General features: G+C 40.5%; 1 protein-coding gene across 1 annotated transcript in view; it reads right to left on the bottom strand.

The window, feature by feature from the left end:
* HEPACAM2 (HEPACAM family member 2) overlaps positions 1-25509 on the bottom strand; it is a 37065-nt gene extending 11556 nt beyond the window's left edge. The window contains exons 1-4 of the mRNA XM_006114478.4: positions 25372-25509; positions 18425-18775; positions 16769-17053; positions 11211-11507 (exon numbers count right to left, since the gene is read on the bottom strand). Of these exons, the coding sequence (XP_006114540.1) occupies positions 11211-11507; positions 16769-17053; positions 18425-18775; positions 25372-25450 (1012 nt within the window). The 5' untranslated portion in view covers positions 25451-25509. The remainder of the gene's footprint in view (positions 1-11210; positions 11508-16768; positions 17054-18424; positions 18776-25371) is intronic.

The following is a 25509-nucleotide window of genomic DNA, read 5'->3' as shown; positions in this document are numbered from 1 at the left end:
CACTCCATATAGAAGACAGCCAAATTCTCTTTCCCTCCCTGAATTAGTACCACTTTCTAAACAGATACTTTAATTCAAATTAACATACCGTATATTCCGGCGTACAAGACGACCTCTGAAGTTAAAAAACATCCCCCAAAAATCGGGGGTCGTCTTGTACGCCGGATGCCCCGCCGCCGGAGCCCCTCGGCGGCTTTGAAAGCCTCGGGGGAAGCCGGCGGCGGGGCATCCCAGGCGCGCATGGGCTGCCCGCCCGCCGGAGCCCCTCTGCGGCTTTGAAAGCCTCAGGGGAAGCCGGCGGCGCGAGGGCTCCGGAGGGGGGGCAGCCCATGCGCGCCTGGGATGCCCCCCCGCCGGCTTCCCCCGAGGCTTTCAAAGGCGCGGAGGGGCTCCGGCGGGCGGGCAGCCCATGCGCGCCTGGGATGCCCCCCCGCCGGCTTCCCCCGAGGCTTTCAAAGCCGCCGAGGGGCTCCGGCGGGCGGGCAGCCCATGCGCGCCTGGGATGCCCCCCCGCCGGCTTCCCCCGAGGCTTTCAAAGCCGCGGAGGGGCTCCGGCGGGCGGGCAGCCCATGCGCGCCTGGGATGCCCCCCCGCCGGCTTCCCCCGAGGCTTTCAAAGCCGCGGAGGGGCTCCGGCGGGGGGGCAGCCCATGCGCGCCTGGGATGCCCCCCCGCCGGCTTCCCCCGAGGCTTTCAAAGCCGCGGAGGGGCTCCGGCGGGGGGAGCCCAGGCGCTCCTGGCGGCTTTGCTCCCGGTGCCTCTGGTCTGCTGGGGACCATCTCCAGCAGACCAGGGACACCGGGAGCAAAGGAGGCGGAAGGGCGCTGGGGTATAAGATGAAACCCTATCTTTTAATTTAAAAGATAGGGGGTCGTCTTATATGCCCAGTCGCCCTATACGCCGGAAAATACAGTAGAGCTGTTTGTGTTTTATCACTGTCTTCATAACAGTATACAAAAATATTACTATACTAGACAAAAACATAGTATTACACCATTGTGTCTGCAAGTCAATACCAAAATTTGACAGCTGCCAAAACATTCCCCCCCCCGGTGGAAATCTCATCCCCATTGAGATCAATGGAACTCTTGTCATTCCCATTCTGCATGATTTCTCTTTTTCCAAGATTTGTCTTTTATTGTCTACTTATTCAATAGTTATTATAGAATCATTTCCTGAAGCAGGAAGCACAACTCTGAAATGCTAATGCCCTGCCTAGGTAAGAGGCCTTACAAAGATCTCATCAGGGAGCATGGTCCCTGAACCTTAGCAGCATCCCATTTGGTACTACAGTAGTTGTCCCATACTCCTATGCCCTTGCTAACGGACTAGATGGGCACGGAACGGTGAGCCCACTGCAGCCTCTTAAATGGTACCAGAGCTACCACTCTGCTGTGTTCTCCTAGAGAAGCTCAGAAGGAATTCTGGCTGACTCCGGTGATATGTATCCCAAAAGTTTGAGCCACAATGTTAGTGGTACAACACCCAGCAGTGCCCTGGGCAGAAGCTTGCCTTAGTCTGCAGTACATATGTAAAAGGGAGTTTGAAAATGCACTTTATAATCTACAGTTCGGAAAATCATTTCTTCAAGTGTTTCAGACACAGTGGCTACATCTACACTGGCATCCCTTCTGGAAAAGGGATGCTAATGTAGCACGTCGGAATAGCAAAATCCCCCGCGGGATTTGCATTTACATGGCTGCCGCTTTTTTCCGGCTTGGGGATAAGCCGGAGAAAAGCGCCAGTCTAGACGTGATTCTCTGGAAAATAAGCCCTTTTCCGGAGGATCTCTTATTCCTACTTGAAAGAGATCCTCCGGAAAAGGGCTTATTTTCCAGAGAATCACGTCTAGACTGGCGCTTTTCTCCGGCTTATCCCCAAGCCGGAAAAAAGCGGCAGCCATGTAAATGCAAATCCCGCGGGGGATATTTAAATCCCCCGCGGATTTTGCTATTCCAATGTGTCTATTCTGCATCCCTTTTCCGGAAAAGGGGTGCAGTGTAGACACAGCCACTATGAAATAGGGATGAAGTTATTTATAGTCATTTCATGTCAAGAGACTGAACATCTGTTTTTATTATTTAAGAAGAAAGTGGAGTAAAGCTGAGGGCAAAGATTTATTGTATTTATCTGATCAAATTTCAAGAGGCTAAAATCATGTTTCTCCATGCAGTTTCATTCACTGATGTATAGCTGGAGGGAGGGTGACCACTTTCATTAGCTCTTGCTATAGACTGTGTCTTCCATTTTGTTTTGCAGATATTTTATGTTTATGCATAGCATGAAATGTTGCTCAGAAACACTTGGGCTGCGTCTAGACTGGCTAGCTTTTCCGCAAATGCGTCTGCTTTTGTGGAAAAACATGCCAGCTGTCTACACTGGCCACTTTGAATTTGTGCAAGAATACTGACGATCTAATGTAAGATTGTCAGTGTTCTTCCACAAATAGAATGACTCTTCGGGAAAAAGCCCTCTTGCGTAAATGCTTTTGTAGACAACTGAGAACCGTTTAGTGCAAAAAAGCCCTGATGGCGAAAATGGCGATCGAGGCTTTCTTGCGTAAAACCGCGTCTATATTGGCACGGACGCTTTTCTGCAAAAAGTGCTTTTGTGCAAAAGCATCCGTGCCAATCTAGACGCTCTTTTCCACAAATGCTTTTAACAGAAAAACTTTTCCGTTAAAAGCATTTGTGGAAAATCATGCCAGTCTAGATATAGCCTTGGAGTTGATTTTTGCCATTCAGACTCCAACCAGAGAACTATAGACTTCCTCATTTGAGTCACAGCACTGAAACCAAAACCATCAGGGAATTTTTTGTGGATAATTTGTTCACTTTAGGACTCTGGTCTTGTGAGTGTCAATATACGACAACCTTCTATTTGTTTTATACTGTCTTTAATTTGCCAGTAGAAAACATAGATACTACATCAATGAGGGCTTGATTGAGCCATGGGAAGATGTAGTGCAGAGTGAATAATCTGATGGGGATCACTAGGGGGCAATTTGACTCAGTGAAGGCATAGAGAGGCAGCACACGTGCTACTAGCCGTATGATGGGGGAGCTATTTACTAGCTTGCAGGCTACTGAGCAGTTCTACCACCCAGTGCGTTAGCCCTGCCTCTTCCTCAGCCACTTTGGGACACGGATTTCTCCCATGGAGAAAAAGAAAGGAGCAGTCTTTTTGCTCTCCAGACCTTGAGCACTGCAATTCTGCCTTCAGGGCTTGTGAAGAGGAATAAACTTATTTCGAAATAGTTATTTCAGGAGTTATTATTTCAAAATTATTCATGGGATACTTTCTTATGTAGCACTGTTCTTCCCGGAGATGCGATATGATTGTTTTTACAATGGAAACATTTCATTTTGTACTCAACACTACTGTATTAATATAACATTCTGACTGTCAGCAAGTGCTGTGTTAAAGCTATCTCAGCACCATGTTGGGCCTAGATGCAGGAGCCGCATCCTGCTTATATAGAGTGGCACATATATGGCAATGCCTAGATGGGAGTTATATCTTAATTTCCTTGCCTTGATATCCATGACTGGGTTTCAATGGATTTGCGTGTTAAGGGTATGTTTTCACATCAGTTAAACACCCTGACTGGCTTGTGTCAATCCACTTCAGCTTGTGGGAGTTGGGCAATCATTTTATTTAATTCAGGTGTACATTTTCTGGCTCAGGGTAGGGTCCCAGGGTCCAGGTTTCATCCTGACTCCAAACATCTACACAACAATTAAACAGCCCTGTCACCTGAGACTCACAATCATGAGTTAGCTGACATAGGCCACTCTTCATCTTGGATTAAACTTTGAGGAAGCCAGCTCAAGCTCCTGTTTTCAGCGAAGCACATTTAAATAAAATCTGCATCCAGTTTTTAGATCATCCTTGTCCTTCCCCTTCCCATAGCTCATTAGATCTCTTGGTTGGAGCAGAGCTCTAAGAAAGAATTTTAACGCACCAGCTGTACTTGTGCTGTGTATATTTTACAGTTCATGCATGAAAGGCTAACTTGCCAGGTACCAGTGCAAATGTTATTTGTCTCTCAAAGAGTCTGTCCCTAGTTAAATAAATAAAATGAACTATCACACCAAGTGTAAATATAAAAGAGATAGGGGGTATCCATGGCATCACACAGCAACAAATGTGTTTGATTACACAGTAACATTATAACCATATGCTATAGCTTGTAAAGTGCAGTGGTTCCATTTTCGCATTGCTAATAGGATCAAGAATTATAATGAAAGTAATATACTAGACTATTTCCAGACTAAAGGGTGCCAGTCAAATCAAGAATGACTCCATGAGAAGTAAAACCAATGTGGATTATAAACAAGTGTAATATTGCTCTCAATAGACATGCCAAATATTAAAAAAGAGTTTAATAGATGTTTTTGTGAGGCTAACTTACATATGATCACAGTAATACAGTGTATCAGTCATCATCATTAGGGAGTAGGGACTGAACCAAGATCTCCAGAGCTGAGGGTATATGTTGCTATAGCTTGAGATAAAGGATTAAGTTTCCTAGCTGGCTGCTATGATACGCTCATACCCTGTGTGAGAAAGATGTGATATACACTAAACATTGGGTTATCTATCCAAAAGTGGGCTGTTGACTGATGCTTTATTAGTGGAAATGTTCACAAAACTCCAGTTTTATAAATTATAGCAAATCAGACACAATATTTGCTATTCTTTGGTGTTAAAAAAAGTTCTTGATCTACAATCAGAAACAATATCTTGTGATTTAAATGATTAATCACATATCACAAATAAAACATAGCAAATGGTTGAAGTCAATAATTGGCAAATGAAACGAGGAAACAATTCTATGAAATATTCTGTGGTCCATGTGAATCATAAACATATGTGTAATTTTAGGAAGGGTCTTCAGACTATTCAAGAACAGAAATATACGCTAAATGTGTTGAATAATGTAGCCACAATCCATACTATAATCAATTCTAGCTTTCAGATTCTTGTACATATATCAGGGCTGAAATTTCCTTTCTGCTAATGCAGATGCAGGAATTCTTTAGAATACATACTGAAGGCACAGATAATTGGTCATTGGGCTGGAAGTGAAGATAGATATGTTTAATTCCCAAATCTGTTACTAAAATGTAGCTACAGCTTGTCACTCTACTTCCCAGTACTTCATTTATGGGATTTATAGGTCACTGATAGGTTTGTTGATCAGATTCTCACAGAAACTGCTGAATTATATGACTTCCTAACATTAGTAGTGTTGATCTTTGTTTCATTTGCTCATATCTGTTGCTGAGTCATACTAAAGCAAGCTTTTTTCAGTCTCTCTCTCCTCTCCCCGCTCCCCCAATTTTTAGAAGAACCAAATTCAAGTTTCAAAGTTATGAACTTGAAAGTTGGGAACTATTAGATTTATGGTTGCCCAAACTATCTTGTTTATCTACATGATCCCTGCTGTATGTAGGGCAAAAGAAACAATACGCCCTTTTAACAAACCTTCCACCCAAAAAAGTTCCACTCCATCAATCCTCTCTTTCCCAATCTAACCTCTCCTTCACCCAGAACACAGATGAGTCTTTAAATGAACCCTTTAAAAGAGTAACTACACTTTTATAGTCAAATAAAATTCAGCCTTACAAAATTCACCCTTAGAAGCCAAATAAAATTCACCCAAAATCTACATAGAAAACTCGTGTGCTAACATAAAGTAAATATTATTCCATCCAGGTTCGATCCTAGAAGGTCAATCTACAAGTAGTGCTCATGTCCATAATGAGATACATGCCTTTATTTTAAAATCTAACTCTCCAATAAAAACAAAACATCTTAGCTGACTGGATTAACTGTTTACAGCCGTTCTCTTTTTAGTTCTCTTGGCCTAAGTTGGACATATGTGTACAAAACCATATGCATGAATTTTAGCCGTAGGTGCAGAGAAATTTCAAAAGATCTTCTGAAATAGCTAAATTTGGTGCATATGCCTTAACTGGTATTTAAGTGTTGTGTAAGGCTCTTTATCTTAGGGCATGCCTACAGCGTTATTTTGAAATAACAAGGTGAGCATCCACACTGCCAGGCCTGTTATTTTGAAGTAATAACTCCTGCTTGTGAAGAGAAATAGTTATTTCAGGAATAGCTTTCTGCAGGAGACAAGGAGTCACCCCCCACAGTGGAGAAGACCAGGCCTTGCACCACCAAGGTTGAGCAGTCTCCTGCCACCACCGCGAGGAAGAAACATAGGGTAGTGGTGGTTGGAGACTCTCTTCTGAGGGGAATGGAGGCGCCCATCTGTCGCCCTGACAGTTCATCTCGAGAGGTATGCTGTCTGCCAGGGGCCCGTATCCGAGATGTTACGGAAGCATTGTCGAGGATTATCCGGCCCTCTGACTACTACCCCATGCTACTCATCCATGTGGGCACAAATGATACTGCCAGGTGTGACACTGAGTGGATCAAGCGTGACTACAGGGCTTTGGGAGTACAGGTGAGGGAGTTTGGGGCGCAGGTGGTATTCTCTTCGATCCTTCCTGTCAAAGGTAGGGGCCCGGGCAGAGAGAGGTGCATCCTGGAGGTGAATGCCTGGCTGCGAGGATGGTGTCGCCAGGAGGGCTTCGGCTTCCTTGACCATGGGGTGCTTTTCCAGGAAGGACTGCTTGGCAGAGATGGAGTTCACCTTTCCAGGAGCGGGAAGGCCTTGTTTGGACACAGACTGGCTAATCTTGTGAGGAGGGCTTTAAACTAGGTTCGACGGGGACAGGTGAGCAAAGCCCACAGGTAAGTGCTGAATGTGCGGTACTGGAAGATGGGTTGGAAATGGGGGGGACTACGGCCTATAATGGCAAGGAGAAAGGAGGGTCAGGGCACAACAGGGAGGCAAGATCAAATCAGTATCTTAGATGCCTATATACAAATGCGAGAAGTATGGGTAATAAGCAGGAAGAACTGGAATTGCTAACAAATAAATACAACTATGATATCATTGGTATTACAGAAACTTGGTGGGATGGGATGCACGATTGGAATGTTGGTATGGAAGGGTACGGCTTGCTCAGGAAGGACAGACAGGGAAAAAAGGGAGGAGGGGTTGCCTTGTATATTAAAAAAGTACACACTTGGACTGAAGTGGAGATGAACGTAGGAGATAGCTGTGTAAAGAGTCTCTGGGTTAAGCTAAAAGGGGTAAAAAATTAGGGTGATGTCATGTTAGGAGTCTACTACAGGCCACCTAACCAGGTGGAAGAGGTGGATGAGGCCTTTTTTAAACAATTAACAAAACTATCCAAAGCCCAAGATTTGGTGGTGATGGGGGACTTGAACTATCCAGACGTATGTTGGGAAACTAACACAGCGGGGCACAGGCTATCCAATAAGTTTCTGGACTGCATTGGAGACAACTTTCTGTTTCAGAAGGTTGAAAAAGCTACCAGAGGAGAAGCTGTTCTGGATTTGATTTTAACAAATAGGGAGGAACTATTTGAGAACTTGAAAGTGGAAGACAGTATAGGGGACAGTGATCATGAAATAATAGAGTTCATGATCTTAAGGAAAGGTAGAAGGGAGACCAGCACAATTGAGGTAATGGATTTCAGGAAGGCAGATTTTGATAAGCTCAGAGAACTTGTAGGTAAGGTCCCATGGGAAGCAAGACTGAAGGGAAAAACAACTGAGGAGAGTTGGAAGTATTTCAAAGGGACGTTGTTAAGGGCCCAAAAGCAAACAATTCCGCTATGTAGGAAAGATAGAAAATATGGCAAAAGACCAGCTTGGCTTAACAAGGAGATCTTGCACGATCTCAAAATAAAAAAGGAGTCCTATAAAAAATGGAAACTAGGACAAATAACAAAGGATGAATATAGGCAAGCAACACGAGAATGCAGGAGCAAGATTAGAAAGGCAAAGGCACAAAATGAGATCAAACTAGCTATAGGCATAAAGGGAAACAAGAAGACCTTTTATAAATACATTAGAAGCAAGAGGAAGACCAAGGACAGGGTAGGTCCACTGCTCAGTGAGGAGGGAGAAGCAGTAACAGGAAACTTGGAAATGGCGGAGATGCTCAATGACTTCTTTGTTTCGGTCTTTACCGAGAAGTCTGGAGGTGTGCCTAACGTAGTGAATACAAGCAGAGAGAGGGTAAGTTTAGAAGATAGGATACACAAAGAACAAGTTAAAAATCACTTAGGAAAGTTAGATGTCAGCAAGTCACCAGCTCCTGATGAAATGCATCCCAGGATACTCAAGGAGCTGATAGAGGAGGTATCTGAGCCTTTAGCTATGATGTTTGAAAAATCATGGAAGACAGGGGAGACTCCAGAAGACTGGAAAAGGGCAAATATTGTGCCCATCTATAAAAAGGGGAATAAGAACAACCCAGGAAACTACAGACCGGTCAGTTTAACGTCTGTTCCAGGGAAGATAATGGAGCAGGTAATTAAGGAAATCATATGCAAACACTTGGAAGGTAATAAAGTGATAGGGAATAGCCAGCATGGGTTTGTGAAGAACAAGTCATGCCAAACTAATCTGATAGCTTTCTTTGATAAGATAACAAGCCTTGTGGATAGGGAGAAGCGGTGGATGTCATATACCTAGAATTTAGTAAGGCATTTGATACGGTCTCGCATGATATTCTTATTGATAAACTAGGCAAATATAACTTAGATAGGGCCACGATAAGGTGGGTGCATAATTGGCTGGATAACCGTAGTCAGAGAGTTGTTAACGGTGCTAAATCCTGCTGGAAAGGGATAACAAGTGGAGTTCCGCAAGGGTCTGTTTTGGGACCCGTACTGTTCAATATCTTCATCAATGATGTAGATATTGGGATAGAGAGTACGCTCATTAAGTTTGCAGATGATACCAAACTGGGTGGGGTTGCAACTTCTTTGGAGGATAGGGATATAATTCAAAATGACCTTAGCAAGTTAGAGAAATGGTCAGAGGTAAACAGGATGAAGTTTAATAAAGAGAAATGCAAAGTGCTCCACTTAGGAAGGAACAATCAGTTCCATACATACAAGATGGGAAGAGACTGTCTAGGAAGGAGCATGGCAGAAAGGGATCTAGGGGTCATAGTGGACCACAAGTTGAATATGAGTCAACAGTGTGATGCTGTTGCAAAAAAAGCAAATACGATTCTAGGTTGTATCAACAGGTGTGTTGTAAGCTCTACTCTGCACTAGTTAGGCCTCAGCTGGAATACTGTGTCCAGTTCTGGACATCACATTTCAAGAAAGATGTGGAGAAATTGGAAAAGGTACAGAGAAGAGCGACAAGAATGATTAAATGTCTAGAGAACATGACCTATGAAGCCAGGCTTCATGAACTGGGCTTGTTTAGTTTGGAAAAAAGAAGATTAAGGGGGGACATGATAGCAGTTTTCAAATATCTAAAAGGGTGTCACAAGAGGAAGGAGAAAATTTGTTCCTCTTGGTTTTTGAGGACAGGACAAGGAGTAATGGGCTTAAAGTGCAGCAAGGGAGGTTTAGATTGGACATTAGAAAAAAATTCCTAACTGTCAGGGTGGTCAAATATTGGAATAAATTGCCAAGGGAGGTGGTGGAATCTCCCCCTCTGGAGATATTTAAGAACAGGTTAGATAGACATCTGTCAGGCATGGTGGAGACGGAGCTTGGTCCTGCCTTGAGGGCAGGGGGCTGGACTCGATGACCTCTCGAGGTCCCTTCCAGTCCTATGATTCTATGATTCTATGATTATTTCAAAATAACTTATTTTGAGATAACCTGGTAGTGTAGACATAACCTTAGATATTGGGGAAGCAAAAACACAGAATATCTTCCTTGGAAAGTAATCACTAATCTGGTAAAATTACCATTAAAGATTTTAGAGTTTGTTCCCCATGGAGAAATTCACTGGAAGTACATATATTTGAGGAAACACACAGGCAGACCTTTCACTGAAGTTAAGGGGAATTTTACCTGAATTAAGGAGTGTAGTCTGGAATCCAGTGGTTTGTATTACTGAAATAAATCCTTGGAAATAGGAAGAATGACAGAAAATGGAAAAAACTGATGATCTCTAAACTTAAAATCTTATGAAGTAATTTTGCAAAGAAGAGCTGCATTTTTAAGTACAACCAAATATAGAATGTACACGCCATATGGACTTTGCTTTCTAGCAGGCTTCAAAAACAGATCTCAAAACTATTGCTCATAATTGTGCATGGCTGCGTCTAGACTGGTAAGTTTTTCCGCAAAAGCAGCTGCTTTTGTGGAAAAACTTGCCAGCTGTCTACACTGGCCACTTGAATTTCCACAAGAACACTGACAATCTCATGTAAGATTGTCAGTGTTCTTGCGGAAATACTATGCTGCTCCCGTTCGAGCAAAAGCCCTCTTGCGCAAATGCTTTTGTGCAAGAGGGCCAGTGTAGACAATGCGGTATTGTTTTGCGCAAAAAAGCCCCAATCACAAAAATGGCAATCAGGGCTTTCTTGCGCAAAACCACGTCTAGATTGGCATGAACACTTTTCCGCAAAAAGTGCTTTTGCGGAAAAGTGTCCGTGCCAATCGTGACGCTCTTTTCCGCAAATGCTTTTAACGGAAAAATTTTTCCATTAAAAGCATTTGCGGAAAATCATGCCAGTCTAGACGTAGCCTGTGTGTTTATTTATAAACACAGATACTAGGAGTCCTGGTCTACTTTCACTTTCAGGAAAAATGCCATTTGTACTCCTAATGGAACATGACAGCTCTGTTTGCATTTCCCCCTTCTAGTTACCACATTATTTTATTTTAAACTGCAATATTTCCTCTGAAAAATTGTATCCTGTTTTCTGCTAGGGTGTTTGAAACCATGGAGCTTTCATTTGCAATTACATTAAATCCATCTGAACAATAGACACCTGCTGTCCTTGTTTATCTTAATAATAAATGTCTAAGCTCTTTGTCCAGTACCAGAAAAACATGTTTGTAAAACTTTCTAAAAGGCAACAACAGTCTGACACCTTCCTGTACATTAATAATATAGCCACATCTTCTGAAAAAAATCTATTGTTCCTTAGTAATTAAATTATTAAAAACCCAGAAAATGTTTTCTAATTAGTAACGAACAGGTAGTAAATAAGGAGTTTTCATACTTGAGCAGAATTGTACCATTTACAATGGCTTTTCTTTGGGATTCTCTGAAAAATTTCTTTGCAGTTATTTAATTTAGACTGGATCAGCATTTGCTATATTACACATGTTGTGTTCTTACCTACAGATGTAATGATCACTGTGAAATGAGTTTCGTCCTGCTTTCCAGTCACATTGTTGTAAGCACAGCACATATAATCTATTGTTGACTGGGCCACTTTTTCAGATACAACTTCCAGGTGGGGTCCATATTTGATAACATGTGTAGTATTGTTAGCCCTTCGGATCCAAGAGTAAGTATTGGGAGGATTTGAGTCCGCTGAGCAATCAAATAGGATAGCTTCTCCTATATCAACTGTAAACACCTCTCCTACTTTCAGTCCTCTATCTGAATTAACTGTTAGTCCATAAGGTCCATCTGCATTAATATGAACAACAAACATTATCATAATGGAAAAAATTAAAATCAAAGAATAACTCTTAAAATTCCAAGGATAAGTATAGAATTAACCTTTCAAATGGCTGCTATTAGTTTCAGTTATTCTGATTAAAAGGCTTCCATTTCATTTAATCTGTCCTTATTTAGATAGATTTGTGCCAATCTTATCACAGAATAGACCCACTTAATAATGATTTGCCTGTGTGTGAAATTCACCCAGAGACCCAGCACAAGACCTAAGCACTGTTTAAAGCCTTCAGAAAACTTTAGTGGGATTAAAGCTGCATAAGTAACGTAGTGTAATGAAGCACTAGGCCTTTTTCTGGCTGTCTGTATAAGGGTTGAATTGAACCCTTTATACTTAAATGACGAGGTTACTGGCATACCATCTCTGTTTACACATAGAGATCAGTAAAACAGCACTGAAATATACCTAAGTAAACATGTATTATGGTACTTACCACGCAATATTTGCTTATGGAACCATCCTCCTTTTAGTAAGGCATAGCTTGGTATGTCTTACATAACTTTAGACAACTGTTTTTCCTAAATTATCCTTAAAGCAAATGTCAACTTTTCTTGCACCTCCCTCCGCAGCTTTTGCTGTATTCACCTATTAGTTCCTGAGTTTCCATTCCTAATAAGCTTTCCCCTGGGCCAGGGGAGTTTTATAGGAACCCAGCATATCCACCTTTTCAGGGATCAGACCAACAGACTTTTTTGTTATTGTGTCAGTCTCAAAGACAACTTTTTTAAAAAATGCAACAAAACAAAACAAAACAAAAATACCACCCTACTAATTTTAAGAATGAACCTGCTTTTTTGGCTTTTTGAAACCATTCAGTAGTTCTCACCCAACCCATTATCTCACTCCCTTGGGCTTTAATTTCTCCCAAACTCAGTTTCAATGAGAATATGAACTATCTGTGTCAGCTGTGAGTGAACCTAACCACAGAATATTAGGGTTGCAAAAGACTTCAGGGGGCCATCTAGTCCAACCCTCTGCTCAAAGTATACAGAATACTTGAATATTCAGTATGGATTGTCTTCTGCTCCTGCTGAAGATAATGGAGGATTTGCTATGTCTATAATGGAATCAAGATTGGGCTCTGACTTAATACCCTGAACCATGACACAGTGGACTGTTATAGTGCTACATAAATAACCCATACTGACAAGGTCATTATAATTCTGAATAACAAAACATGACAAAAGTACTGTGACATGCTACAGTATACTATATGCTCTCTGGAAAAAAGGTGTGAAGGCAAAAATAAATCCTGTAAAAGCATACTATTAAATCTTGTTGGAGTGTTTTATAGATCAGCGTTCTGGGTGGGAACTCTTATGATCATCTAGATAATCCCACTGCCTGGTTGTCTTCATCCCTTCTCCTCCTCCTTGGCACATATACAGCAGTGCCCAAAAATAGGTAGCAAAAGAAGACATAGGCTTCCATTTAAAGGCCTACCCTTGCTCATTTGGAGATTGACACAAGCAATTTTTCTCTAGGTCCTAATTCCTTCCTGGGATCCTACAGTCTCCACTACTCTTTCCCAGTTTCGTTCTCAGCAGAAATGGGTCTCATGTTTCAGTGAAGCCTGTTTACTAAATGACTTGTAAAATAATAAATCACCGGTCTTAGTAACAATTTACTACTCTGTGGGAATACTTGCAATTGCTGCTATCACCATGAGACTCTTATCCATCTAGATTCTGAGCAGATGGCAGGTATTTACTGTGAGTGACCTTTTTTTTTTTAATCACATATAGTAACTCTCCTGCAGCAATGGCATATGGTGCATATAGACCCTGAGGCCTGTACTGGATTGTTATTGACAACTGTTAGCCTGAACACAAAAAGTTGGTGAATTACTAGCAGAGACAGGTCAGTCTCAATTACCTGACTTGAAAACATAACTCACTGAAATTGCCTGCTAATTAGGGAACTACTACAAGAATATTGGTCTTGCTTAGCCGTTGGTTCAAGATTTAGAAATGTGCAAAATCTTACATTAGCAGAACAAAAATAAAACTAAGCTTTTAGTAAATGAAAATTTTTCATAACATGCTCAGTAATTTTTTTGTAAAAAAAAAAAAATCCAAACAGAAAAAACATTTTTTTACTCCCTCCCTCCCCCCCCCCCCCAAAAAAAATCATCCAATAAAATATGTCTCTTTCAAATGTTATGACAAAGTCATTTTGGAATATCATTTTTTTCCCCATGAAAGTCAGTTTTCATTTTTTAACCCTCTCTCACACTATCAAGAGCACCAACATGCCACCTGATTCTGAAATAAAGCTCAGCATATAAGTGCTATATGGATGATATTTCATATCCCTAGAATAATTTATGTATTGGTGGTTGTAGTACAGGACCTATAAATATAGGCCACAGGATAGGTGTATGTCTCTGTCCCTTTTCATTGTAATTACCAGTGTAAATATACTCTTTGGAGGCTACTATGTGGAAATTGCCACTGCCAATGTTGTCTAATAGAATGTATGGAGAGTGACAGATAAATCAGAACAGTAGCAATAATGATAGATATAAAACCTCAAACACATGACTCATTGAATTGGTTTCATGACCAATTAGTCATGTTAGTCTGTAACTTTAAACATGTTACAGCCATATTAGCCTGTAACTTTAAAAACAGCAATTAGTTCTGTAGTACCTTAGGGCACGTCTAGACTAGGGATGTTAAATATTGCTTAATTGAATAGTCGAGTAACCTCGTGAATTCTTATCGGTTAGTTGACTATTCTATAGTCCCTGCGAGTGGGGTCGGCAGTAGCGTGGGGTGCCAGGTGGGAGCTAGTCTGTGAGGGGGAGCCAGTTTAAAAACCAGCTTCTCTTACAGACTTGCTGCTTGTCGCCCTGTGCTGCTGTCTCTGATAAAGAGGCATCAGTGTCGGGTGGCAGCAGCCCCTGTCTGGGGGGAGGGCTGAACTCCCAGACCTGGCGTGAACCGGAACTGAGCTGGGTTGCCTGGCCACCCAGCCCCTAATACACTTTAAATGCAGAGCCACAGCGCGGGTGGGTCCAGGACCCAGCATGAGCCAGAACTGAGCCTGGCTGCTAGCCAGCCTGCTAAAAAATTTACTGTTTGGGGTGGGAGGAATGCATGTAGTTTACAGCATTAATGTATAAGGTTTCGCTTATTAGTTAATTGGTTAATTGACTACACTATAACATCCCTAGTCTAGACAGAACCCTTCTGTCAGAATAAGCTATGCAATTTGTGTTACGCAAATTGCATAGCTTATTCTGAGTCTAGGTCGAAAGAGCCTATATTGAAATTTGGCACTATGTAGACAGCGCCAAATTTCAAAATAAGGCACTATTCCAACAAATCCCTTAACTCTCATGGAATGAAGGTTACAGGGACACCGGAATAGGGCGCACACTATTTCAGGAAATAGTAGGAGAGTTTAAAGATGCGGTGTTGCTATTTCGGGATACTTCTGGTATCCTGAAATAGTGCTGCAGTCTGGATGTACCGTTAGAGACTAGCCCAACAAAAAATACAACTGGTGTTATTGCTTTGGTCTAGGAAGGTTGTCAAGACATCCCTGGATATAATGGCTCTCAGCCTTGTTCCAATATTTTATCTCTCTGTTCAATGTATGTAAGGCCCTTCATTTCTCATCAAGATCTGAAAAGCAACATGACCAATATTTTCAGAAGTGCAAGCATAATCTGAGCACTTTTCAGATGCCAAAAATTCATGTCAATCAAAGTTGCACAAATGCAAAAGTGTGAACAGACTTTTGAAAATCTGCTCCATCATCAGTAGATATAAAACAGACAAGCTATTTTTTCCTTCAACATGGAAATTATTAAACAATCAGATCATTTTTATGACTTTACAGCCTACCACCGTCTGTACTCTTGTGTGTGAGGAAGCTCTACTGCATAATGGGACGGCTACCTGCAGCTCTTTCATCTTCATCTCAGACAAGAGTAAGTGCCTTTTGTCAGGTTCAAAATATAATTGTTCTAATATTTTGGTTGGGGTTTAGCTAACCTAACGTTTCCCATGACTCATTTCATCCATAAAGTCCATATTTGCTCAGCACTACCAGGTCCCTCATGATGTTTTGGAATATGCATCCAAAACCTTGAAAAAAATCAATAAAGCTCTTTTTACTGTTTTACTTTTTTATGGGTTTGCTTAGGGCCAGCTTAAACATTGTTGGCTGTTTTAGTAGAACATTTCACATCAGAATCTTTTATCAGTCAGTTTTGTCATTATCCAATCAACTGCATAACCTGATTGCATTATTCTTTACCCATCATTATCTGTTGTATTTTTTTTGTCATGCTATTATAAGTATAATCTATTCCCTGATGCTGCTAAATTGCTCATGCTTAGTGTTTATGCATATGAAGATTCCCTTTCAATCAAAAGGATTACCTACAGACATAAAGTTGAATATGTGTGTTTGTATGATCAGAAACTAAATTGTTAGACCTTCAGGAGAGAGGCTTTGGGCCTGAAACTTTTTTCATTTACACCTGTGTAAATCAGGAGTTACATCTTTAAAGTAAGCGGAGTTCCATCAGTGTGAAAGCAAGGTAAGTTAAATCTGAATCAAGTCTCATGATGGTTTTTTTACACATGCTTGTGAAGCACTATGAACATCAATAATACTAAAGATATAGTACATGGCAATGATAACTAGTTAAGAGATGGGCTTGAACTGAAACCCAAGAATCAAACACCTCTGAACTTTGCCAGAGCTAGAAATCTGAACTTGGGTCTAGGTCTATATTTTGTGCCCAGTCCCTCTAATTATAATGAGCTGGACAAAAACCATCAATTTGAAGAACTCTATACTTTGAGGCATCTAAAATACATACCTAAATTCTGCAGCTCAAGCTGGTCTTTAAAAACAACATAAAATTTAGCAAATTCTATGTTATATTATCCTGGAGAGGATATAGATCGATTATTATAGGCCAGTGAACCAGATAGGTGCTGGAACTAGAGGTGCAGAGGTACTTCAGCACATCCTGGCTTGAAATGGTTTCCATTATATACAAGGTTTACAGTTTGGTTCCATGGCTTTCAGCACCCCTACTGTACAAATTGTTCCAGCACCGCTATTGTACTGTGAGTGAAAGCCAAAATATAAATTTGAATTAACTGTTTTGTGCCCATTCTGTTGTCAGGGGTTCTCCCTCTGGGAAGTTTGTTAGACAAAAGTATGCATGAATATTTTATATACTCACAAAATATAGTTGGTGTAATTATCTCACTTTCCATCGCACTCACAGGATTAGTTGCCAAACAGCTGTAATTCCCAATGTCTTCTTTCATGACGGGGACAATTAAAACTGTGTCATTGTTTGAGGAAAAGGTGTAACTAGAACCGGCATACATAAGTTTCCCATTTTTCATCCACTGGTATCCTATCCTTGTACCTTTTCCAACAACACAGGTTAACGTCATGTTCCCCACATACTCCACTACCCCCGAAGAAGGTTCAATTTGTACAACTGGCTTTGTGACAGGAACTGTAAGGTAAATAGATATAAACAGTTGGAAACAAGACTTGCCATTTCTGTTAGGAGAATGTATCATTTAATGCCCATGTGATATAAACGGCATATGTCATCCTTTTAAGAAAGTACTTACATTTCAAATTTTATGCTGCTAAAAATTACAAAGGGTCATGCAAATGGGCATACTTCCAGTGATTTTAATAGTGCTAGAATGACTGGAAACAAATATTGTATTTTAATTAGAATTAATCAAACTCATGCTGCATGAATTTTTCCCATTTTCTGTTCTTCTTTCTCTGTGTATGTATAACTCCCACCTGCATAAGTGGAAGCTAGATATGTAGAAGAACAGTTCCATATAAATATCTACCTATTGATCTAGGCGGGAAATATCTACCTATTGATCTGTGCCTTCCCTTAGGGCCAAACCTGCCCCACTAAACCTCATTATCTTCTCCGTTGGGCTTTGGGCCACTTGCCTATCACCTTCCCCTATCATGGGTGGCAAAAGGGCCTCTCCAGGCCAATTAGGGCCTGGGGCGGGGGAAAGTGCACAAAGTTTCCTCCATCCTGCCAGGAGCACGTGGTGCTTAGAAGTGTCATGCGCTCCTGGCAGGACAGGAGGAAACTTTGCATGCTCCCCTACCCCCAAGCTCTGATTGGCCTGGGGGCAGAAAAGGGAGCATGGGAAGTCTCCTCCCACCACTAGGGGCATGGGTGCCTAGGGGGAACCTCTGGGGTGTGGTGGTAAAAACTTCATGTGCTCCCCCACTCTCAGACCAATCATGATGTATGGGTGGGGAAGCAGGGAAGTATCCTGGCCCTGCCCCTTCTGCTTGAGGCCCTGCTTCTTCCAGTGTGGCCTGGGGCCACTTCAAAAATTTCTGAATTTTGCGAGTGGCCCCGGGCCCTCACAAAAAATTATTGGCCACCCCTGATCTAGACAGCAGGAAATCCTGAGCAGGCAGCTGTCTCCAGAGTTTCCTTAAAAGCAGGTTTCCAGGTACAGAAAAAATGTCACACAAAAGTGAATGTAGCCTCAGGGTGAGTAAGGTTGGCAGATCTGAACATTATGAAAAACAGATTATTTCCTGAGGTCACTATAGTCCATTTAATTTCATAGTTATTATATGAGGCATACAAACCCAGCTTAATATACAGTACTGCTAGGATTAATAAGGCACCAACCAATAAACAAATTTTGTTGAATAATTAACTATTGCGGTTTTGAAAATAAGCATAACAAATCCTCAGTCAGTAGATTTATTCATGCACTATCAGACTGAATTACACAGAATTGTCACTGGATTCCAAGAGATTAGAAACTTCCCAAAAGTTGTAGTCTTATGTGCTGCATTAAAATACAACATTTTATTGACTTACCATCAACAGTAACTTGAATTTTTTGATTGGCTGATATTGTCCCATTTCCATGGACATTGACTTTTACAATGTAATTGCCTTCATCAGTAACATGTAATGGATTGATCATCAAAGACGCATTAGGCGGTACGAGGGTAAACTTATGCTTATATTCTAGGTCTGGTATTACTGACTGATTCACAGAGCCAAGTAAATATTTGGGGTTACTCTGAGGTTTTTCAAATAGCCATATTATCTGTATTTCAGAAGCTGTAGTGTTGAAATTGTAATCAACAGTAAGATGGAGAGGTTGTCCTTCAATGCCATGTATAGTTTGTGATGGTACTGTCAGTCTTAGCGCAGAACAAATACCTGCATAAAAATGTAAAGAAAACAAAACTGGGAACACTGGAAGTTCTAAATGGAAACTCTTATGCAGCTATGGTTGTTGTGTTGCATTCTCAAGATGGTCCTGATCCAAATCCTACTGATCCAAATACAAAGACTTAGTTGGAGTTTGATCAGATTTCATAGGCCTGATTTTCAAATCACTTTTTCTTTCTTACATAAAATAAAAAACTGATGTGCTTTAAATTAGACATGTCACTTCTCATCTCTAGGTAGGATATTTTTAAACGTTTGACAAAACTAAAAAATGGAGTTTTAAGGTAATTGTTTTATAATCATTTCCTGTGTTGAAGATGTTCCAGCTATTTCTGAGACAAAGTGAGTGAGGTAGGACCAATTCATTGGACCAGTTTATTTTGGTGATAGAAACAAGCTTTGGAGCTTAGGCAGAGTGCTTCTTCAGGTCAGCAAAACTAAGGGCAGGGGTACACTTAAAACGTAGCAGCAGCACTTATGCGAAGATGCTCCTAAGCCAATAAGAGAGAACTCTTCTGCTGACGTAATTAATTCACCTCTGTGAGAGATAGTAGCTGTCTCAATAACAGAAGTTCTACACAAGGATTTAAGTTTGATATAACTATTGCTCAGGGCTATTGATTTTTTCATACCAGTATAAGTCTGTAGAGTAGGATTGGCCAAACTCAAAGTGTAATAGCTAAATACAAGATTTGAACAGATTGTTTCACATGAGTAGTTAGCACATATTTCAAGGGACAAATTCAAGGTAAAGTGATTTCTTCCCATCAGTGGGAGGAAAGGAAGTGGTGAAGAGGGAATAACTGGGAAAGGTTGTTAGTGGGTTACAGATTGTTGTAATAAACCATAAAGCCAGAATCTCGATTCAGTCCATGATTTTTAGTGTCTAGCAAAGTTATGAATATAAACTCCCAACCTCATCTTTTCAAAGTGTTGTGTAGTTTTCATTTGATTATGAGGACTGAGAGGTCAGAGATAGAGTGACTGTTTTGTGAACAATGATGTGGTGTTTGTGTCTTTTATCCTTATCCTGTCTGAGTTCATATGAGAACATAGTAATTGTCTGGTTTCACCCACATAGTTGCTATTGAGGCAGTTAGTGCACTGGGTGAAATGTACCATATGTTGTGATAAGCATGAGTAGAACCCAGGGATCTTGAAAGGTATGTTGTGATAAGTGTTGATCATTGTAGCAGTGGAAATATGCCTGCAGGTTTTGCATCTGTGGTTCTGGCAGTGGCTGGTGCTGCTCTGAGTTGGTGTGCCCTGGATTGTGGAGAACTTGTTTCTGGAAATGGGGTTGGACAAATTGGAGGGTTGTTGGAAGACCAAAAGAGTTCAGGAAAGATTTATTTCAGGATGGGATTCTCATCAAGTATGAGTTGCAGTTATTTGGTGATAACCCAAATAGGTTCCAGTGTGGGCTGATAGGTAACAACTGGGGTGTGCAGTCAGAGGGGGCTTTATATCTGTGATGAAGCAAATTCTCTTAGGCTGTGTCCAGACTCAAGGGTTCTCACCTGCGTCTAGACTACAGCTGTGTTCTTTCGAAATTAAATCGAAAGAACGCGGCTTTTCTTTCGATGGCGGAAAACCTCATTTCACGAGGAAGAATGCCTTTTTTCGAAAGTGCTCTTTCAAAAAAAGGCGTTCTTGAATGCAAACAGGGCTTTTTCGAAAGAGAGCATCCAGACTGCCTGGGTGCTTTCTTTCGAAAAAGCGGCTTGCTTTTTCGAAAGTACTGCTTGCAGTCTAGACGCTCTTTTTCAAAAGAGGCTTTTTCGAAAATATCTTTTGAAAAAGCCTCTTTCGAAAGAGGCTTGCAGTCTAGACGTAGCCGTAGGGTATTTGGGTGGCTTTCACCAAGCAAGAACACACCATGGGGCATCCATGTGCTGATCAGGAGGCTTGGAAAGTTTATATCCACCATAGAGCTATTCATCCACTTAAGCTAAAGGAGTAACTGATAGCAGTAGTAGGTTGTCATCTTCTCTGTGAATCACCACAAGAGGGTGATGAGTCACTTTGCCAGTGGGTTTCATGAACATTGGCTAACTGCAGAAGGATGGTTAGACTGAGGAATCTTGGGTTCAGTTCCTGGCTCTGGAGGGAAGTGTGCTTTAGGTGGCACAGACACTTCTACCCATTGCCCTCAGGCGTGATCCTTTCTGCCCTTTTCCCTTCAACATGTCTCTGTCCTGTCTTGTCTCTTTCTCATCCTGACTCCTTGTCTCCATCCCATTCTCTTCACCTCCACAATCCCAGTCTCCATTCCCCATATTCCCCATCCTCCAACAGGGTGGGAGATGTATGTTTACTTCAAGAATTGGAACATTGCTCCAAAAGTTATCCCTTCAACTGGGCCACAACTTTTTCAGGTAGAACAAAGGAAGAGAAGAGACTTCTGACTGAAAATGCTGTTCATATTGGAGTACAAAGAGAGGCAGGCACAGAGGTAATAGCTGATCTTTATCTTGTTCACAGTTAATTAATGGAGAGAAGTGGCTCCTTACATCATTCCCATCGTTGAGGAACAGGGCCGGTCCTAACCAATTGGCAGCCCCAGGTGACTGCCTGGCTCACCTGTAGGGTTGCCAGATGGTTTAAAAAAAATATTGGATAAAAATTTGTCAAGCCAAAAAAAAAAAAAATGTCGGGGGAAGATTCAGGAGGTTGGGCTGAAGACTGACTCTGTTGGTGGCCCCTTAAAAATGGAGGCCTTAGGCAACTGCCCAGCGTGCCCGCCCCTAAGACTAGCTCTGTTGAGGAATATCAGAGGGGAGATTATGAAAACAATATTTGTTTTCACTTTCAAAACAGTCAGTTTCAAGGAGATAGTTAGTTAAGGTGGGACTCTCACAGGCTAAAGCAAAGTTTACTGTTCTCTTAAAGTATGCTCTGATGATATGATCAGGTGCAATAAGTGTGTGGAAATTTCCGTATGGCCATGGGGAAGTGAGGACTGGAGAAGTTATCAGACAAGGGTGTACTGCCAAAGATTAATGTTTTATGGGAACAATATTGGGTGACTCTTGGCTCTGGAAAAATAGAGATCACCACTTCATCAGAATAGAATCTGAAATATTAGAGCTAACTCAAACATTTATAATTCAAATTAAATGAAAGCAAGAGCATCTTATTATGGTCACGCTTTACATTGAGGTTATCCTTTCATACTGGAAGTGCTACTAAATACTGAAGATTTTAAAAAATGAAAACTTAAAATCAGACTTTTATGTCAATTTTAGGTGTCTATGGGTAAATCTACACAGTAGTTTGGGATATGTAATTCCCAGCTCACACAGAGATATATGGGCTAGCTCTGCAACAGCTAGCACCTAAAAACAACAGTGTCACCCTTGCAGCACAAGTGATGATTTGGGCTAGTCACCTGAATGCAATTTGGCCTGACTTCTTGAGGTATATATATGGGTGCCTAGCCTCAGCCACCATCTGTGTTGACATGGCCATGCTGCTGTTTTGAAGTGTTAACTAGAGCAAAGGTAGCAAGAGTGTGTCTACCCAAGCTGGGGATTACATCTCTCAGCTGCTGTATGGATGCACCCTGCAGTAAGAAGAGTGATTTAAAAAAAATGCTGAGTATCCCACAATCCAATTTATTTAGTAGGGGCCACCAAGTACTTTTGAAACTCAGACAATTGATTTAGGCACCACTTATTTATTTAAGGGATTTAGAAGCCTGAACTTAAGCAATTCTTAAAAATCTGGTTGACTGTTTAATCAGTCACTAGTTTTAAATTTTGCTCCTGCACATCATGTGGAAGAGACCTTTATGAAACTCCTGGAATAAATAAAAATGTACATGTATAAAAGGCAATATTTTAAAAAGTTTCTTTGTTCTACAAAGCCATGTAATTTTACCTCATGCAATAATCAGGAGTATTCCTAACTTACACATATCAATATGTATGGATTGCTAAATAATGCATGCATTTTTCCAGCAACACAGACCTCTTAAAACCAGTTTTTCTGTATTGACTATAAACACATTCAGTTTTACCAAAGTGACCTCCAGCTGGAACTCAAAGCAATGTATGTTTTGCTTCCATATCACTCTTCGAAGTATTAGCAAGCACAACAGAACCATTGTTGACAGAAAACAAAGTATGCAATATTAGTTTAAATAAAAACCATGACATCATATTTTGAGTTAACTGCATAAACTGAAACCTACCTAGTGATGTTTCATTGTTCTCTGGATTTTAAAGCATTCATCACTTGATCAGTCTAAAAAATCCAAGGGCCTGTTTCTCAACTGCTTTGCATTTTGTGCTGTCATTTATCCATGTGCAAAGTGAGAGTAAAATGCTACTAATTCTCAATGGAGCATTTTTACACCCATTTTGCAAAGGAGTATATGCATCTATATGGTGCAAAGCAGTGCAGTGTCAGACCCTTAGTATTTATAAGGCTGGGAGTTCACACACATTCCTAAATTAATAGATTTGAAGGCCAGAAGAGATCATTAAAACCATCTATCACCTTGTGTACAGCACAAGCCATAGGACTTCCCCAAAATAATTCTGCTCACACATATTTTAGAAAAACATCCAAATGCTTTGTCATTTGGGTGGGAGAGAGTGAGCTAACAAGAGCACACTGTTTACACATTCTATTTACTGGGCCAAATTATGCTGCCCTTAACTGAGCAAAATGTCTATTAACTTCCATGGGAGTTTGGCTTGATTAGTATCTGAATCAAAGCCCACTAAAGTCATTGGAAAGGCTGACATGCTATACAGTGGGCTTTGGATTATGGCCCTAGGGCAAGAAAATTTTGTCCTTGCAGCGTTAAAAAGCAATTAGCATGTGAGGAAGCTTATAAAGGTCTCTGAGAATGTATGGTATGCCTTCTTGATGAGCGTGTACATTGCTATGCATTATATTTAAATGCTTCTATAAGAGTAAATTTTGATCTTCGATGGGGTTTTAATCAAGTGGTTTAACAAAAATGAATACAAATATAGTAGCAAATAAGAAATACAGCTTTTTACATACGCTTAAAATATGGGTGTTATTTAAAAATAACCAAACAAACTGGTCATCTTTATTTTTGGGGAGCAGTGGGGAGGGGAACTCTGTGGGTATGACCCTACAAACTCTCATTCACTCCAAATGCTCACAGATGAACTCTAGCAAATTAACCTACAATATATTGAGTTCACAAAGATATAGGAAAGCAACGTAAAGCAAATCCCCCTTATCTGTAGGTCACATGAAGATACAATTCAATTGTAATGTTACATATTCCTTCTGTTGAAATCATATAAATGTTTTAATAAAACAACGAGAAGTCCTGTGGTACCTTACAGACTAACAGATTTATTGGAGCATAAGCTCATAACTGACAAAGTGAGTCTTTGCACACGAAAGCTTATGCTCCAATAAATCTGTTAGTCTGTAAGGTGCCAGAGGACTTCTCGCTGTTTATGCAGATTCATACTAACACAGCTACCCCTCTGATACTCAATAAAACAAGTTAATTCTCAAATGTTGTAGGATTGTTGGAGAGAGTTAAGTAGAATTCTTTCTAATATCTAATCACAGCAGATTCTTATGGAAATACATTGACCATTCAATTTTATCCAAAATGCATGACTGACAAATGTCTGCTTATAAAAGTAACACTCAAGATACTGAACAGAAAGTATTACTAGCAGTAAAACATCCTGCAGATCATTGAGTGACCAAGTGAGAGCTTTTGATAGTGGTTAGTTACAAACCTCTTCAGCTTTAATAGCAAATATATTTTATTTTCCTTTTATGCCAAAAAAAAAAAATAAAATCATATGGATACTAAATGGTGAATATTAGAAAAAACAAGAAAAAATCCTATTCTTTAGTCTGTAAAACATAAGTGTGCAGCTCCCACACCTCCAGTAAAAGATATTTCCTTGAAATACAATTTTCTATAAAACTTTTCTCTCAGATTACCGGGGGCAGGACAACTGGTTTGATATTATTTTTTGTTTCTGTATGTAACTTCCTTATCAAAATATCATGCCAAAATATGTCTAAAGCATGCAGTCTTGATTTTAAATATTTACAATCCAGTATTACATGGAGAGATTAAAAATCAATACCATAACTGTAAAGCAAAAGAAAATCACTTTCTAAAATTGTTTTTGAACAGATAATAGAAACAACTGCCAAGTGAAACCTGGGCCTGACCCTGACAACCTTTACTCATGGTAAGACCTTCTCACATTAGTAAAGGTTTGCAAGATTTTGGTCCTGGTGAGAGTTAATTATTTTCATCTTTGTGGTGCCGTTATTAAAAACTGAGCACTGTACGGTACTTAATACAATTTTTTAAAAGTCTTACATATTCAATATCCATGTTTTACTTACAAATTGTGCATAAATATTAGTGTATGACAGTTTACAGACATTCTGCATTTCTGACTAAAAGAAGAACTGCTATTGGGTTACAAACTTCTAGGCTGGTTTAAAAAAAATCTGACAATTTAACATAGAAATTCTCTTAATTTTTTAAAGTACAAAATGCATTGTAAATCCAGAGTGAACAATTAACCATCATCATAATACATATTGTATCTTACCTAAAAGTAGAAAATATATATTGCACTGCAAGTCACAAAATGTGTTGCTAAAGGGCTCCATGAAAGCATCCTGTCCCATGCAAATATCTTCTTCTCAGTGCTAAGTTAGTGCTTGGTCCAGCAGCTGCTGGCTTATTT

Source organism: Pelodiscus sinensis, chromosome 2, assembly GCF_049634645.1.
Source record: "Pelodiscus sinensis isolate JC-2024 chromosome 2, ASM4963464v1, whole genome shotgun sequence".
NCBI lineage: Eukaryota > Metazoa > Chordata > Testudines > Trionychidae > Pelodiscus > Pelodiscus sinensis.
Note: the sequence above shows the minus strand (reverse complement) of the source record. Positions and strands in the feature narration are given on the sequence as shown.